This window comes from Gracilinanus agilis, chromosome 1, assembly GCF_016433145.1.
Source record: "Gracilinanus agilis isolate LMUSP501 chromosome 1, AgileGrace, whole genome shotgun sequence".
Lineage (NCBI taxonomy): Eukaryota > Metazoa > Chordata > Mammalia > Didelphimorphia > Didelphidae > Gracilinanus > Gracilinanus agilis.
Genome location: NC_058130.1, coordinates 43,597,677 through 43,613,658, shown reverse-complemented (window position 1 = coordinate 43,613,658; position 15,982 = coordinate 43,597,677). Strand labels below are relative to the sequence as shown.

At 33.1% G+C, this 15,982-nt stretch overlaps 1 protein-coding gene across 1 annotated transcript in view; it reads right to left on the bottom strand.

Moving 5' to 3' along the window:
- Positions 1–15,982, bottom strand: part of LOC123247107 (contactin-6-like) — a 302,957-nt gene that overhangs the window by 34,849 nt on the left and 252,126 nt on the right. Inside the window, exon 15 of the mRNA XM_044675908.1 lies at positions 10,097–10,167. Coding sequence (XP_044531843.1) covers positions 10,097–10,167 — 71 coding nt within the window. The remainder of the gene's footprint in view (positions 1–10,096; positions 10,168–15,982) is intronic.

The following is a 15,982-nucleotide window of genomic DNA, read 5'->3' as shown; positions in this document are numbered from 1 at the left end:
AAAAACCAGAATTCCACAATATGTTGTTTACAAGAAATACATTTAAAGCAGAAAGAAACACAAAGAGTAAAAGTAATGGGCCAAAGCCAAATTTATTACACATCATCTGAAGATAAAAAAAAAAGCAGTAGTAGCAATCATAATCTCAGACAAGGCTAAAACATCTAAGTAAAAGAGACAAAGAAGGAAATTGCATCTTGCTAAAAGATACCATAGACAGAAAAGTAAGATAAATACTAAGCATATATGTACCAAATGGTATAGACTCTATATAGAGTGGGCTACCTCAACTTCTCCCCTTTAGATCTAAATAAATCAAACCAAAAAGTAAAGACTGGAGTGAATGAAATTTAAAAAAAAAAGTTAGAACTAGTAGATCTCTGGAGAAAACTGAATGAGAGTAGAAAGGAATATACCTTCTTTTCAGCAGTACATGGCACCTTCACAAAAATTGACAATGTGCTATTGCATAAAAACTTTACAACCAAATGCAGAAAGCAGCAATAATGAAGGCATTCTTTTCAGATCATAATGCAATAAAAATTATAATCAATAAGAAATACCAGTAAAATTAATAGAAACTAAAAATTCTAATGCTAAAAGAAGAGTGAGTCAAAGAAAGATTATAGAAGCAATCAGTTTCTTGATAGAGAATGACAAACATATCAAAATTTATCCACTACAGAGAAAGCAGTACTTAGGGGAAAATTTACATTTTTAAAAGTTTACAACAATATAATATAGAAAAAGTGGATCAATGAATTGGATGTGCACCTAAAAATTCTAGAAATAGAACTGTTTAAAACAACCCAATTAAAGAAAATTGTAAATCTTGAAATCATAGGAGAAATTAATAAAAATTAAGAGAGCCATTAAATGAATAAATAAGAATAGAATTTGGTTTTATGAAAAAAGTAAAAAATAAAATAGAGCATTGGTTAATGTGATTTAAAAAAAAGTAAAGATGAAAATCAAATTATCAGTATCAAAAATGAATAATGAATTTGCCCAATTATATGCCAATAAATCTGATAATCTAGGTGAAATGGATAATATATACTATATATATAATATATACAATATATATTATATATACTATATTATATTTCATTTCACTTAGATTATAGTGACCAGATTAACAACAGAGGAAATAGAAAAATTATATAGTCTCATTTCAGAAAAATAAATTGAACAAGGCATCAGTGAACTTCATAAGGGAAAAAAAAACAACAGGGGAAGTTGAATTCACAAGTGAATTCTATTAAACGTTTAAAGAACAATTAATCCCAATACTATATAAACTATTTGGGGAAAATAGAGAAAAAATCCCACCAAATTCTTTTTAAAACACATATCTGGTATTGTTCACATAAGCCAGAAAAAGCAAAAATTGAGAAAGAACATTATGAGTGAATTTCATTAATGAATATAGATTTAAAATTTGTAAATAAAATATCAGCAAGGAGACAGCAACAATATATCACAAGGATCATTCATTATGACCAGGTGGAATTTTTATCAGGAATGCATGGCTGGTTTAATGTTAAAAAATTTTTCAAAATAATTGACCATATCAATAACCAAATTAACAGAAATCACAGAATTATCTTAATAGATGCATAAAAAGTCTTCAACAAAATGCAACACCTATTCCTTTTAAAAAAATCAATAGAATGGCAGCTGGACAGCTCAGTGGATTGAGAGCCACGCCTAGAGATGGGAGGTCCTAGGTTCAAATCTGGCCTCAGACACTTCCCAGCTGTGTGACCCTGGACAAGTCACTTAACTCCCATTGCCTAACCCTTACCCCTCTTCTGCCTTGGAACCAATATACAGTATTGATTCCAAGACAGAAGGTAAGGGTTTAAAATAAAATAAAATAAAATAAGATAGAAAATAAAAACAATAGAAAGGTTAGGAAGAAATGGCCCTTCCTTAAAAAGAATAATAAGTATCTACTTGCTACCATCAGCAATGTAAATTAATAGCTTTCCCCAAAAGATCAGAGGTTAGGCAAGAATGCTTATTATTACAATTGTTATTAAATATTGCATTAGAAATGCTAGGTTTAGCATTAAGAAAAAGACATCGAAGGAATCAAAGTAGGTGATGAGAAAACTGAACTATCATTCTTTGTATGATATGATGGTATACTTGGAGAATTCTAGAGAATGAACTAAAAACCTAGTTGAAATAATGAATAACTTTAGTAAAGTTGTAGCTGTGGGACTAGCAAAATCATTTAATATTTTGCCTCAGTTTTCTCATCATTAAAATGACGATAACAATAGAACTTTTCTCCAGGATTTCTGTAAGGATCAAAAGAAATAATATTTTAACAGGGCTTCATAAATCTTAAAGCACTATACAAACTCTTCATAGTATTCCTTCTTTATGTAGCCTCTTTTCCTAAAAGGACATAGTATAATAAATGGCAGATAAATAACACAAAACTTCTTTTTTTTTAATAGCACACTGAGCTCTGCTCTTCCAAATTTTTATTTCTGAAATGGGATATTTCAGGATCTGGACTTTCATATATAGTTTCTCGGCATTCAACGTAGAGTTGGACTTTCAACAACTATTTTTCCCCTGGCAGCTAATTTGGTGTCAATGCACAGAGTCCAAAGTCACTTTTGAGCCATTGGACATTATCATTTCACTCTAAGTCCAAAATGTATTTATTCTTAAGTGGTTACTTACTCCAACAAAAATTCTAGGGGTTGACTGTATACAAGTTTTTTCCCCCTTTTCCTCTCTTCTTCCCCCTTAGACATGTCCCTTACAAAAACTAAATCCCCCTGAACCATACTTTCCTTCCAAAAATACCCATTGATTCCCTAAATGGTTTTGGAGATAATTATTGGTTGTAGGCAACTCCACTCTCCCATAGCCTTGAGCACACAGAAAAACTCTTTTTAAGGTTTCTTTATGCTCTAAGAGGAGGCTAGAACAAAAGTTACAATGTTTAACAGAGAATTCACTCAAAAGATGAGTGAAGAAACGGTGAGACTGTATATGCTTTGTTTCAGAGAAGTCAAGCCACTGGATCTAGAATAACAAATTTATATCTATATGTAGAAATATACACACCTATGAAGACGAAATAGGTAGCAAAAATGTGTATAAAGCTTCAGTTTCATATTCATTCTCTCATTTGATCCTCACAAAAACCCTGTGGATAAGCTACTAGCATTATTTTCCCTATTTTAGGGGCAAAAAGCTGAGGTCCAGAGATTAAGAAATTTGCATTTATTATCAGAAATGAATGTCCTCCATAGCTCCATCCTGAGAAAATTCCTCCATCTATATGCTATTCCAATGTTGTAATAATCAATTCCCTGGTTTCAAGCATCATTCCTATATATATGATTGTTGGTTCTATCTGTTCTCCTCTCACTTCTCTCTTGACTTTAGATTTCATATTTCTGGATGGATGGATGGATGATAGATACAATGCAATCTAATAAGAACTTCATTTCCCATCTTTTACTTAAAAGTACAATGTTGTGTAGTGAAAACCAAGTTGAACTGGAAATAAAGAAAAACATTTGCTCAAATTTCTATCAGTCAACTAAGATTTATTAAGCACTTACTATGTGCTAGGGATTGAGCTAAGAATTGACTACATAAAGAGAAGGTGGGGAAAATTCCTCTACTCCAGGAGAATAGAATCTAAAGGTAAAGAAACTATACGAACATTTATATAGAACATCCATCCAGCTCGATGGATACTAGTTGGAGATTTCAAACTGGATACATCATAGACTTACCATGTCTCAAGCAATCCTTGTTATATTTTCCCCCCAGTCTTTTTCTTCTTCCAAATTACTCTATAATTGTTGTTGTTACCACTTTTACTGTCTCCTAGCCCGGAAACATCAATGTCACTATCTATCATTCTCATTCATCAAATTTAAGCATTTGTCAAATCTTGTTTCTAATTTTGTTACCCTTACTCTTAATTCAATTAATATACTCTCTATTATATCCTCCAATAGTGCCACCAGAATAAGCTGTAGGCTCTTATTATCTCAGGAATAGTAAAGTAGCTTCCTGGTTGGTCTCCTGGCCTCAAGTCTCTCCCCTCTGCCATTCCTTCTTCCATGTTAGTTGACTGATAGAAATTTGAGTAAATGTTTTTCTTTACTTCTAGTTCAACTTGGCTTTCACTACACATTGTACTTCCAAGTGAAAGATGGGACATAAAGTTCTTATTAGATTGCATTGTAGCTAACATTTTCTGATTTGGAAAGCTAATTGATTTGTGAAATCCAAATACTGTTGTTAATGATATTCTCAAACAATGACACAATATGCATGTCCCAAGCATATCAGCTACTATGTTTCATAAAGCCATGGAAATAATTTATTTTCCCCTACAAGTTCTTCTTTCCTGACTTAATGAGTTCTGTTCTGACAATGCCATTCAATTAGTGTGCTATTCATTACTCTGGAGGTATATTGACTCTTTTCTCTTTACCACATTTCACAATCAATCAGTAATCAGGTTTTGTCAATTCCATCTCCAAGATATACCTTTTATCTATCCCTCCTGTATATTCCACTATCACTAATGTCACTATTATAGGCCATCATTAAAAATGGACTGACCATTTTATTACTCATAGGGCAATAATATTTTTTTCTTCCATGTGAATTTGCTCATTTCAATCTTCTACCTAAAGTCTTCCATTTCCTTCTATTGTATTTCAAATAAAATTCAAATGTTGTTGCTTTCCCCATATCAGCCTTCATTATGAAATAATTCTTTTTCTCTGTACTTATTTTCCTTTACTCCTCTCTGTTTTCTTTCTTTCTAAATAAACTGGCCAAATCTTTATTCACTAAGCATGTATTATAGCCTTAGACCTTTTTTTTTGTTGTTTGATGACACTTTTTTCTGTGCTTGGACTGTTCTTTCTGGTCTTTTAAAAAAAATCCCTGCCTATGCTTTAAAATCCATTACAAAGTTTAGCTTCTTGAGTATATAATCCTCTGATTATGATGATTATGATGATAATCCCTCCTATAATTGCTTTGGTTACTTTTAAAAGCAGTTCTTTATTTTTTATTACTGACATCTTTAAAAACATCCACTCATATTGACTATATGTTCTGTGTGGTGAGGCAATATGTTTAGTATAAAAAAAATTACTTATTCTCCTCAGATGCAGTATAATACTCTAAAGGGTTTTACAGTATTGAACAGATAGCTTAATATACATAACTATGAGTTTTCAATACCATCCTTTACAACAAAACCATTCAGCTACCATTTCCGTTGACTTTCATTGCTTTCCAATGGACTTTGAACCCCAGTTAGCTAATACTTATAACTGTCCTATTCACAGTAAATTACTATAAATGAATCAATATGCTTATTGAATTAAGGCAAATTATTGATTATTTATTTTACTTTCTTGACTGAACAAGTATCTCCTATCCCATTAAATATGAGGGGGAATAAAAGGTTCTTTCTTGGACTGAATAGTCTCCTTTAAACTTTTTTTCTTTAAAGTTTTCATCTACTCTTTTGAATTGTCATGACTAAATAGATGATGCTGAAATGTAAATCTATCATTAATATCTATCATGACTATTAATCATACCTCTATTGCTTCATGCATATCTCTGCCTTAATGTCATATTGACATATCAAACCCCAAATTTCCATAATGGAAGTCAGCACTTTCCCCTCTAAATCTGTACTTCATCTAAACTTTCAGGTATCTCTTCAGGGCAACATTATTTTCCCAATCACCAATATTTTAATCTTAGAGATATGAAATATAGACATTCTCTCTCTCTCTCTCTCTCTCTCTCTCTCTCTCTCTCTCTCTCTCTCTCTCTTTCTTTTTCTCCATCTGATCCATATTCAATCAATTTTTACTCCTATTACTCCTATTACTTAGGGCAGGGGTCGGCTCTTTTGAGGGCCAGATGTGGCTTTTTCTGCAGGAGCCATAAAGTCAATGTTTTTTCAGGCGCTGTTACAGGAGCGGCACTGTGAGCACTGTATGGCTCTCATGAAATTACATTTTAAAAAATGTGGCTTTTATGGCTCTTACAGCCAAAAAAGTTGCCGACCCCTGACTTAGGGTATCATACAGTATGACACAGACTGGTGCTCTGATAATGTACTAAATGATGAATAAAAAATGGGCATCAAGTGGTTTTTTTTAAAGATATTTCCAACACTTTAAAAATTGGGAAAAAAGTCTCTGTGTTTTGTGTGTAGCTTTGGATAAGAAAATTTGAAGAATTTGTCATGTTAGAAAGAGAAGCAATCCACTGAATAATATTTAAAAATAATGTTCCCTTCTCCAAAGTAAAGAATTAAAAATATAGCTAATGCAGTTTGGTAGAATCCATACTAAACTTTTAAAAAATGCTGAAACTACAAGATGGAACTTTCCTAGAAACCTAATGATATTACAAGAAATGGCATAAAATAGAAAGAAAAAAAAAGAAATTGTCTCTGCAGTGGAAATGAGTAATCAATTTTATCTGACGGCAGATTTTAAGTAATAGGAAAAAATGAATTTTTTCTATTGATCTGGAATCTACTAGATGATGGCAAGTGGCAGGGGGGCAAGGAGATTCTTTGTTTTCTGTATCTGAGGAGAAAATAATGTTAGTACATGGGACTGGATAAATGCAAGCTCTAGAGCCTTCACATATCTTTAATTTCTCTCTTTTTAAAATTTTCATAGTTGGATCAGACTTCAGAGTTAAATGTTAATGGATTTGGAAAGGATTTATTTGGATTTTAGATACTTGCTAGAACATTTATTTTTATGCTTCCATGATCTTGGATTTAATCAGGATAGTTAGTTATTTCATCAGAGTAAGAAGAAGAGTTGTGTTTTGTTTATGTTAGTCAAGTAAAATTAGTTTGTGTTAGTCAAGAAAGATCAAAGTTCAGCATGTCACATGTGCAAACAAATGAACTTGCCTGTCCTGTCTTTTTATTCTTTTAGGTAAACAAGAGCCAAAAAGCTAGCAAAAGTTTCACTGGTGGAAGAAGGGATTCCTTTCTCTTAAACTGAAATAAAAAATACCAAAGAAGAATGGTAGTTATGGGAAAATTGAGAAAGTGTTATTGGGAAATTATCTTGCTGCCTACAATTGAAATATATTGGTGTCTAACAAAAATTTCATCAAAATAACACTTATATGCAACTTAATGTTTGCAAAGCTTTTTACATATGTTATCTCAACTATCCTCACAATAACTCTGTTAGATATTCTTCTTACAAATGAAGAAATTGAGGCTAATGTTAAGTAAGTAGCTAAGCTTGGTTTTTACATTGGCCAGGTTTCTACATAACCTCCATATCTGAGACAACTCAAATGCTCCGACTCAAAGGAGAATATGTATCTTCTGTGCCAACTAGATGACTATTAAATTATTCAACAAAGCTTTAAGTGCCTACTTTGTATGAAATGTTCTACTTTGAATGGTCCTAGTTACTAAAATATATATGGTTGAAGATACATATTTGTGCGTGGTTCAGATATATAGCTGAAATAAATATAATGTAATGGGTTAGAATTAGTGATTGCGATAGTCAGCCTCCTGGTAGTCATTGGGGAAATGTTTCCATCCAAGGAGAATGAACTAGGACATACCAATGACATATTTTTATTCAGGATAAATATTCTTTTTGAACAGACAAAAATGAACAAATGTCCTTATTTTCAAGTTGAGAAAAGAGAGGTTCTACAAGTTGAAGGGGCTGAACCAAGGTCTTATGACTACTTGGTGAGACAGCTAGGATAACAAATCAAGTCTCCAGTATATGTTTTCTTGGATTTCCTCATTATGCTCTGCATGCTCTGCACACTCAGTCTTTGGATGTATTTCAGTGGAGGGAAGTGAGAAGCAATTTGGATTAATCAAAGAAATGTCATTTGTTAAATGATAATGGAAGTTTCTTTTGTGTAGTGACAGGTTTCCTGGCTCTGTTAAAAGGGGCCTTCTTAATTTACTCCTTGTTTTACAAGCTATTAAGACACTTCTTTTTATAAAAGAGCAGCATTTATCTGAACTTCAGTCCTCCTCCCCTCCATAAAAATGTATGCATCTTCTAAACAAACTAAATGTACTCCTGAAAGTATGGGTAGAATTTAGTCGAGTGTCTATTTTACATGTTTCAAAACATATGACTGAAAAACATGATATACTTAGTAGTCCAGAGATGATCAAAGATCTAGAAACTCTCAGTGAGTTAAAATATTTATAATAGGAAAAATAATCAGTGGGTCAATTTATTTCTGCTTCAGGCTTATTGCATAGCCTTAATTTTATTTACCTTTTAACAAAAATGAAACTAATAAGGTGCAATTTTCTAAATCATCGGCATCTTCCACTTATAATTTGTAACTCTGAGAGCAAGGTTAGTGATTACTATATACCTTGTATTTTAGTCTGGGATATCATATTACCAGGGTATTGAGTAGTGCTTGCTGTGTCTAAGCAAAATATATCATTCAAATATATTGAAATCATAATGTTTATATATGTGTATGTGTGTAGGAGTATGTGTGTATATGTGTATATATGCAGATATTATCTATCTAAGTGTATGTATTTCTGTTTTTCCCCTCTCCTAGGTAGCTAAAAAAATTTATGTAATTACTTAAAACCAATTTGCTATAAACCTTTAGATCATTTTGACCACAGAGGGAAATGGTAAGTCACAAGCCCCTTTATTTCATGCTGAAAATGGTCCATCAGACCCCAAAACATTAGAAGATTTCACAATGCAGTTGGTGTCTTGGATAGACATGTCACTAAGTGAAAATAGTTCTGTGTGGGAGAGAGTCTCAAGGACTGTTGATTGAACAAGTATTTAATTTCAATAGAAACAAGAAATATTGCTAGAAAGTACATGCACTTGAATTATGGAATGGCAACAGCTTCAGAATTGAACAGATTTTGATTGGAAAATAACCTACATAAGAGCAAAATGGAATGTATTATTTGCACTCAATTTTACTCTATTGCTTCACTGATCTTCAACCCACATCCTGGAAAGCGGAAGGGTTGTATCCTTAAAAAAAAAAAAAAAAGCTGAATATTCCTGACCCCAGCAATGTTCAAGAAAACTATAGGACTAAGTCTACACACCATAGATGTTGGCTACACAGTAAATAGCTTATCTTAATCTGTTTATGTCTTTTTCACTGGTGTGCTTGATGCTCTGTAAATCACAGTGTTATCACAGAGAATGCTTTGTCAACACGTTTTTTTGAAAATTTCAAAATCAAACTCCAATAACCACAATTAGTGATAACGTCAACTGAAAAAAAACCACACAAAACTATACATTTTCCATCCTACAAACACCAACATTTGTGAGATAGCATTCAATGTAATAAGTAGAAATAGAAGAAGCATTCTGAGATCTATGATTTTGTTCTGGGGCTGCCATTAATTTGCCATGACCTTAGATAAGTCATTTTACTTCTCTGAGTCTTAATCTTCTCATTTGTCAAATGAGAAAACTAGGTACCATGATCTTTCAGAACTTTCTCATCTGTAAAAAATATGTGATTTTAATTTTGGATTTTTGTGTTTTTTTTTTCAGAATGGAATATAATGTTGTTGGCCTATAATCAAATATATATGTATACATGTATACATATAATTATTTTATTTATGATTAATATTATTTAAAGGAATTATTTGTATGACACTGCTTTTTCATTTTAATAGTATATTTGAATTTTTCCTAAAAAATAGCTCTAAGTATTCATATTTTTACCTTAATAGTGACCAAAGGATCCACTTTAATTTTTGCTTGCTTTCGCCCAAATTTCTCTGGCAATTTAGACTTTTTTTAAAGCCCTTTCCTTCCATCAAAGAATCAATACTATGTATTGCTTCTAAGGCAGAAGAGAGGTAATGTTTGGACAAATGGGTTGAAGTGACTTTCCCAGGGTCATATAGTGAGGAAGTGTCTGAAGCCAAATTTGAACTTAGGATCTTCCATCTCTGTGCCATGCTCTCAATCCACTGAGCCACCCAGCTGCCACCTCCCACAGACGATTTTCCCTTTCAAAATAAATTAGCTGAACTTAAATTTACCTCCCATGTAATGACAAGTTCAGATCGACTTCCTCCACCTCCACTGATGTTTGTTGGTGCCACTATAGGGACTAAATCACAAAGAGAAATGCAAAATGGTCATTATCCTAATCTGTGTTTTACTGGAAGATTTTTACTTCGGTATTTCACCCTTCAAAGTTTTCAGTAAAGACATTGTAATATAGTTTTGTATTTTTAATGAGCATAATTTATGTTTACATGTTTCTAAATTTCTAAGATAGAGGACACCATTGTGATTGATACAGGAGCACCTAGGTTTCAGGATTAATTAAAAACCAAGTAACAACGTGTATTTGACATTATTATTCATCATCTACTAATTGGCAAAATGATGTTCCATTCAGATGGTAAGTGTGACACTGCTGATTCCCAGACTAATTACACAGTTGTGCTGTAAACATGTTACTGAGGCAGTGTATTAATTATTTCTTTTTTAATAAACTAAAATATTTTTCTTTTGCCATCAGAAATTTTCAATTTTTAAAAATAATTTCCCCTTAACTAAAAATTCCAAGCTAGAGTGAATAATACTTGAAAAACCAATTTCTTAGAGGCATTTTTCATCTCATCATTGAGGATAATTTCATTTGAATGGCTCATACAATTTCTACTAGCTAGAGAAATGTATTCACTGAAAATACAAGAATGACTTGGATTAATTCAAATGAACATGAAAACAGAAAAACTGAACTAATCAAAGAGCATCAAAAAGACAAGTCCTTTCTATTATAATCTGTTCACTCTACGAAAAGTATCATTTTTTCCACTTGTAGTTAGGGGGAAAGTCTTCTAACTTCTTAGAAATGACCCCTTTCACATTTCACATAATGCTAAGCATGCAATGAAGATTTTTTCAAAGCAATTTTATATTTCTATTTATTATCTCACTAAAATTAACACCCAGTAAATTCTACCATTTTAGCCATTTATTTAGCTCTCTTTTGCATATATTTACCAGCATTTTTTTTGTAATAAGAGGAATAGATCTGTGTTATTTATTCAGAGAACTCCTAGTGTGGAAATTTCCTTCCTTAATATAGTTCAATTAATTCTGTAACTTACAGTTTTATTAAAATGTCTGACAGTTAGATTGAATTACTTGGCTTTGGCCACAGTCAATTGTTATTAGTCATTTAATCCATGTCCAACATTTTGTGACTCAGTTTGGGGTTTTCTTTGCAAAGATACCAGAGTGGTTTTCTATTCCTTTTCCAGGGTATCAAGACAAATAGAAATAAATTGAGTTGCCCATAGTCACACAGTTAGTAAATGTGAGGCTGAGTTTGAACTCGGGACCTATTAACTACAATCCATTGTTCTATCCATTGACCCACTTAGAGATCTATAATTCCAGATTCTGAACTTGAAAACATGATATAATCATTCTACATCCTGTCCTGCATACATTATAACATGATGCCTCATATGTGCATGTGTATGTCTATGTGTTGGCATTTGGTGTAATATAAATAAGTGGTAGGTAACTCAAAAAACAACATACTCCTCCATTGTTTTTGTAAATAAATATGTATGTATATGCATATATGTACACATATGTGTGTGCATGTAATTGGAAATGTAGAAGTGTAAGCTTACAAAAAGAGGAGAACCAGAATAAAGTATAAGTGCTACAGTGACATGAATTTAATGTAAAAATTAAAACAAGCAATGAGAATAGTCCCTAGCATATTGGATAAACTCTTTATCAAGACTCTAAAAGAAGACAAAGACAATAGTCAAGTAGTTTAAACAGATTATATGGATTATGGTCTACATCAATGGATGACATATAATGATAGATATATGATAGATATAAGATGAAATTTGAATTCATTGAAATAGCTGAGGTAACAGAAAATCAGATCCCACTAGGTTTGCTTCTCAGATACCATAACACTTTTGGCAAAGCATTTGTCCACTTTAGATAAGTTTCTGTACAGACTCGGTCAATAAGTGTCTTTATTTCTCTGTTGAATCTTTCCACCTGCCCAGAGCTTTCCGGGTGATAAATGGCATGATAATTCCCTTTTATTCCTAGATTCTTATAGACTTCTCAGAGTATTGCATGAGTAAAATGACTCCCTCTGTCTGAGCCAATACTATTGGATATGCCAAATCTAGAAATGATTTTTTGGAAGGGAAAATCTCTGGCCACCTTGTCAAACTGTCAATTTTGACAAGTGCACATTTGAATCCTTTATATTTGGGCATGCATATAGAGTCTATTTGCAAGCATTCAAATGGAGTGTATGCCAAAGGTTGGCCTTCAAGACCTTTTTTTTCCTACAAACTCCCTGATTGAATTACAAACAGATCTTGCATTTTTGGCAAACTGGTATGGCATAAGGGGAGATTCCAGGTGCTAACCAGAAACGTACTGAATTGATTAATGCTGGGTGCCATAATGCCATAATGCCCTTTTTCATAAATGGCATTGCAAACTGGGTAGTATAGAGCTTTTGGCAAGATTTACATTTTTGGCAAGATTTATAGGTTTGCCTAGCTCAGAGAACTATATGCCATTCACTAGTTTGGCCTCTGGATTTTTCTTCTACTCCTGAACTTCCCTTGGGGCTATAGGCTTGTTTTAAATTGTCCTCTTCCACAAGAGTGAAATTCAGAACATGGATAGGGCCAAATCTAGCTCCATACTTTGCTGTTATGTCTGCCCTATGGTTCCCTAATGATGTGCTATCTTCCCTAAGAGTGTAGCCCGGGCAGTGCATGACTGCTATTTCTTTGGGTAGTTGTACTGCTTCTAGAAGTTGCAGAATGATGTCCCCGTATGCAATTTGTTTTCCTCCAGATGTTATGAATCCCCTATGTTTCCATCCTTACACATTTATACATCTTATAGTTTCTTAACACTGTCCAATATGTATATATTATTTTAAGGTTTACAAAAGATCTTATATCCATCACTTGGTTTGATAATATCACTGTAATATGGGAACTTATAGCCTTCTGGGTCATCCCAGTGAATAAACTATAAATGCAGATCTATCCCTCTTCTGCAGGTTAGCCACATAGAGGTGCTTGGAGAAATAAAAAGTTAACCGACTTGTAATGGTCTTATAACCAGTTCTCTCACAAACTAGACATTATTATCTCTGTTTTTCATATGAGAAAACTGACAATTTATAGAAAAAAATAATTCACCTTCTTCCACACAACTAGTAAAGAGTAGCTGTAGAACTCTGACTCAAACCTTGCTTTTCTTAGAGTCCAGTACATGTCACCAAAATGCATGGCTTAAAAGCAAACTTCATTGAAAACTGTTTCTAGCTATTACCAAAACCAGGAAATGTCAGATTACAGATATGTCTGGTTAATAGAAGCCCAGGAATACAGACAATATTAAAAGGACAAAAGGTCAGCTGTTGAAAAAAATGACAGTGACTGGAAGTGAAGAAAGCTTATACTGATGCTAGTTGCAACACTAATTGGACTACATTATCATGGGAAATTTATTTAATATCTCTTGGATTCCATTTCCTACTTCTGGAAAATTAAAGTTTAGGGATAGATTATGAGTAATATCTCTTTCAGTTGCATCTGGAAAAAAAGTTTCAAACATGACCTGTATGTGACCCATGGCCACGTATCCCCCCAATACTATCAAGTATGGCCTGAAACTGATTAAAATGTAATTTGGAAATATTTAACAAAATACTTAAAAACAAAACATGGATAACGTTACATTTTAAAACAAAGTCGAAATGTAACATGCATTCAGAAACCCTGTTGTTAGGTTTAATGTATCTATCAGTGACACCACTGTTCTGGATGATTTTAGGAAACCATTGGAGACAAAATGTTTTGGTTTCTCCTTCTACAAGATAAGTTGCTATAAAGTAAACAAGGGAGATAAAAAGTACTACAACAAACTGAGTACTTCTTTGTCTGACTAATTAAATATAAAGGGAACTTTGAGAATCGGATGCAGGCAACAGACCAAATGGCACCCTAAACTCAAGATTTTAAGAATGAAACAAACAAGATTAAGTTCAAGAAGTAAGATAGGGATGACTTTCCTGCCAGATTTCACTCCAATGCCACTGGGCTATGAACCAATTGATGCTCAATTAGTGTTTCTGTTAAATGGATTCAGGAGGTACCTCATCTGCATAGGGAAAAAAATTACTATTGCTCAATGAAGCCTCAAGTAGGTCATAGTTGAGAGAAATGGAAATGCATGGCTCAGTGCACCAACAGAGGCTCAATTAATTCTTGGCTACAACATTTTAATGAAACAAGCAGCAACTCATTTACATTTGTAAATCTACTGATTCTCTGCTGGATTTTGGCTAGAAAAATAATACAATAGAGAATAACTTCTAAGCAACACTCGACTTTATCAAGGCTGTTTGATAGTATTCTTTTTCGGACCTTTCAATTTCATTAGAGAGGGAAATATTGAGCAGGAAACTTAAAATGTAGGTCAGTACATATTTTGCAATTTATTGCCTTAGGTAGTTGCTTAAATCACTAAAATATTAAATATTATACCTTGGATCTTCTAGCCGGTGTGCATGAGAAGGCAAACTTGAGTAAATGTTTCTCTAATCTTAGACCATGCATCTGTTTTGTATGCTACTTTGTCTTTCAAAAATAATGGACTCAGGGGGCAGCTGAGTAGCTCAGTGGATTGAGAGCCAGGCCTAGAGATGGGAGGTCCTAGGTTCAAATCTGACCTCAGACACTTCCCAACTTTGTGACCCTGGGCAAGTCACTTAACCCCCATTGCCTACCTTTAACACTCTTCTGCCTTGGAGCCAATACACAGTATTAATTCCAAGACAGAAGGTAAGGGTTTAAAAAAATAATGGACTCATACTAAACTAGATTTTAGAGAAACATCATCTATCTATTGTATTTCTTTTTTTCAGATAAAAATCTAGAGTGAATGTCTTTGGCTTATAACACTTCAAATTCAATGTAAAAAGTTAGGATTTTATGTTTATCCTTCCATTGTTTTGTGTTGGATGTAATGGCCAATGTTTCCAATTTTATTGTATATTATTTACTTTCATGTATACAAAATGTCAACCAAATAAAACACTTTGCTCTCCTACCTGGTTATATTTCTTTTAGCATCTATTTCCTTCTGAACTGAAAGGCAATTTGTAATCTTTTTTATTTTCACTTCCTATAAGTGGCCTTCCTTTATTCTTATCAATTATTAGGGGCCCTCCCTCAAACATTTAATTTGTACCTACATTGTATAAATTTGATGCTAATGAATTTAATGTAATTATTATTTGCTTACTACTTCTAAAACACTGCACTAAGGAGTAGGAATGCAAATAGAAAAGACAAGGTTTCTGTTTTCAAGAAGTTCATATGCTAAAGGTGAGATAACACATATGGGAGGTTTTGGTTAAAAGTCGGATGGAAAGACCCCATAGTCCTTAGGGTGTAATGGCAAAGTATGTAGTATTGTCTCATCCAGAGTGTCATTTCCCCAAATGAAATTATCACAATACCATTTGATACTGAGTGGGAAGTATTGCTATTCTACATGTTCATGTGTTCATGGCGCTAGGCCAGACACATTCTAGACTAAAAGGAGATAGTGGTCAAAGTGGTGACAGTGGTTTCATCTTCTCATTACATGTTGCCTCTTGTCACTCCTTCAGAGTGTTTTACTGTTTAGGCAAGGCTAGCTTGACTACCGTTTGAATGATTGTTGGTTGGCAGCCTTTGGGGGATATGTAGTTCCTTCTCCATAAAAGTTACTTCCCCACGTGGTGAAAATACTATTTAGCTTGGTACATAAAATTTGCCCCCCTTAACTAGACATTCTATAAAGATATGGAATCTGAACTCACACATTAAGGCATATATATCACATAAACGTACATC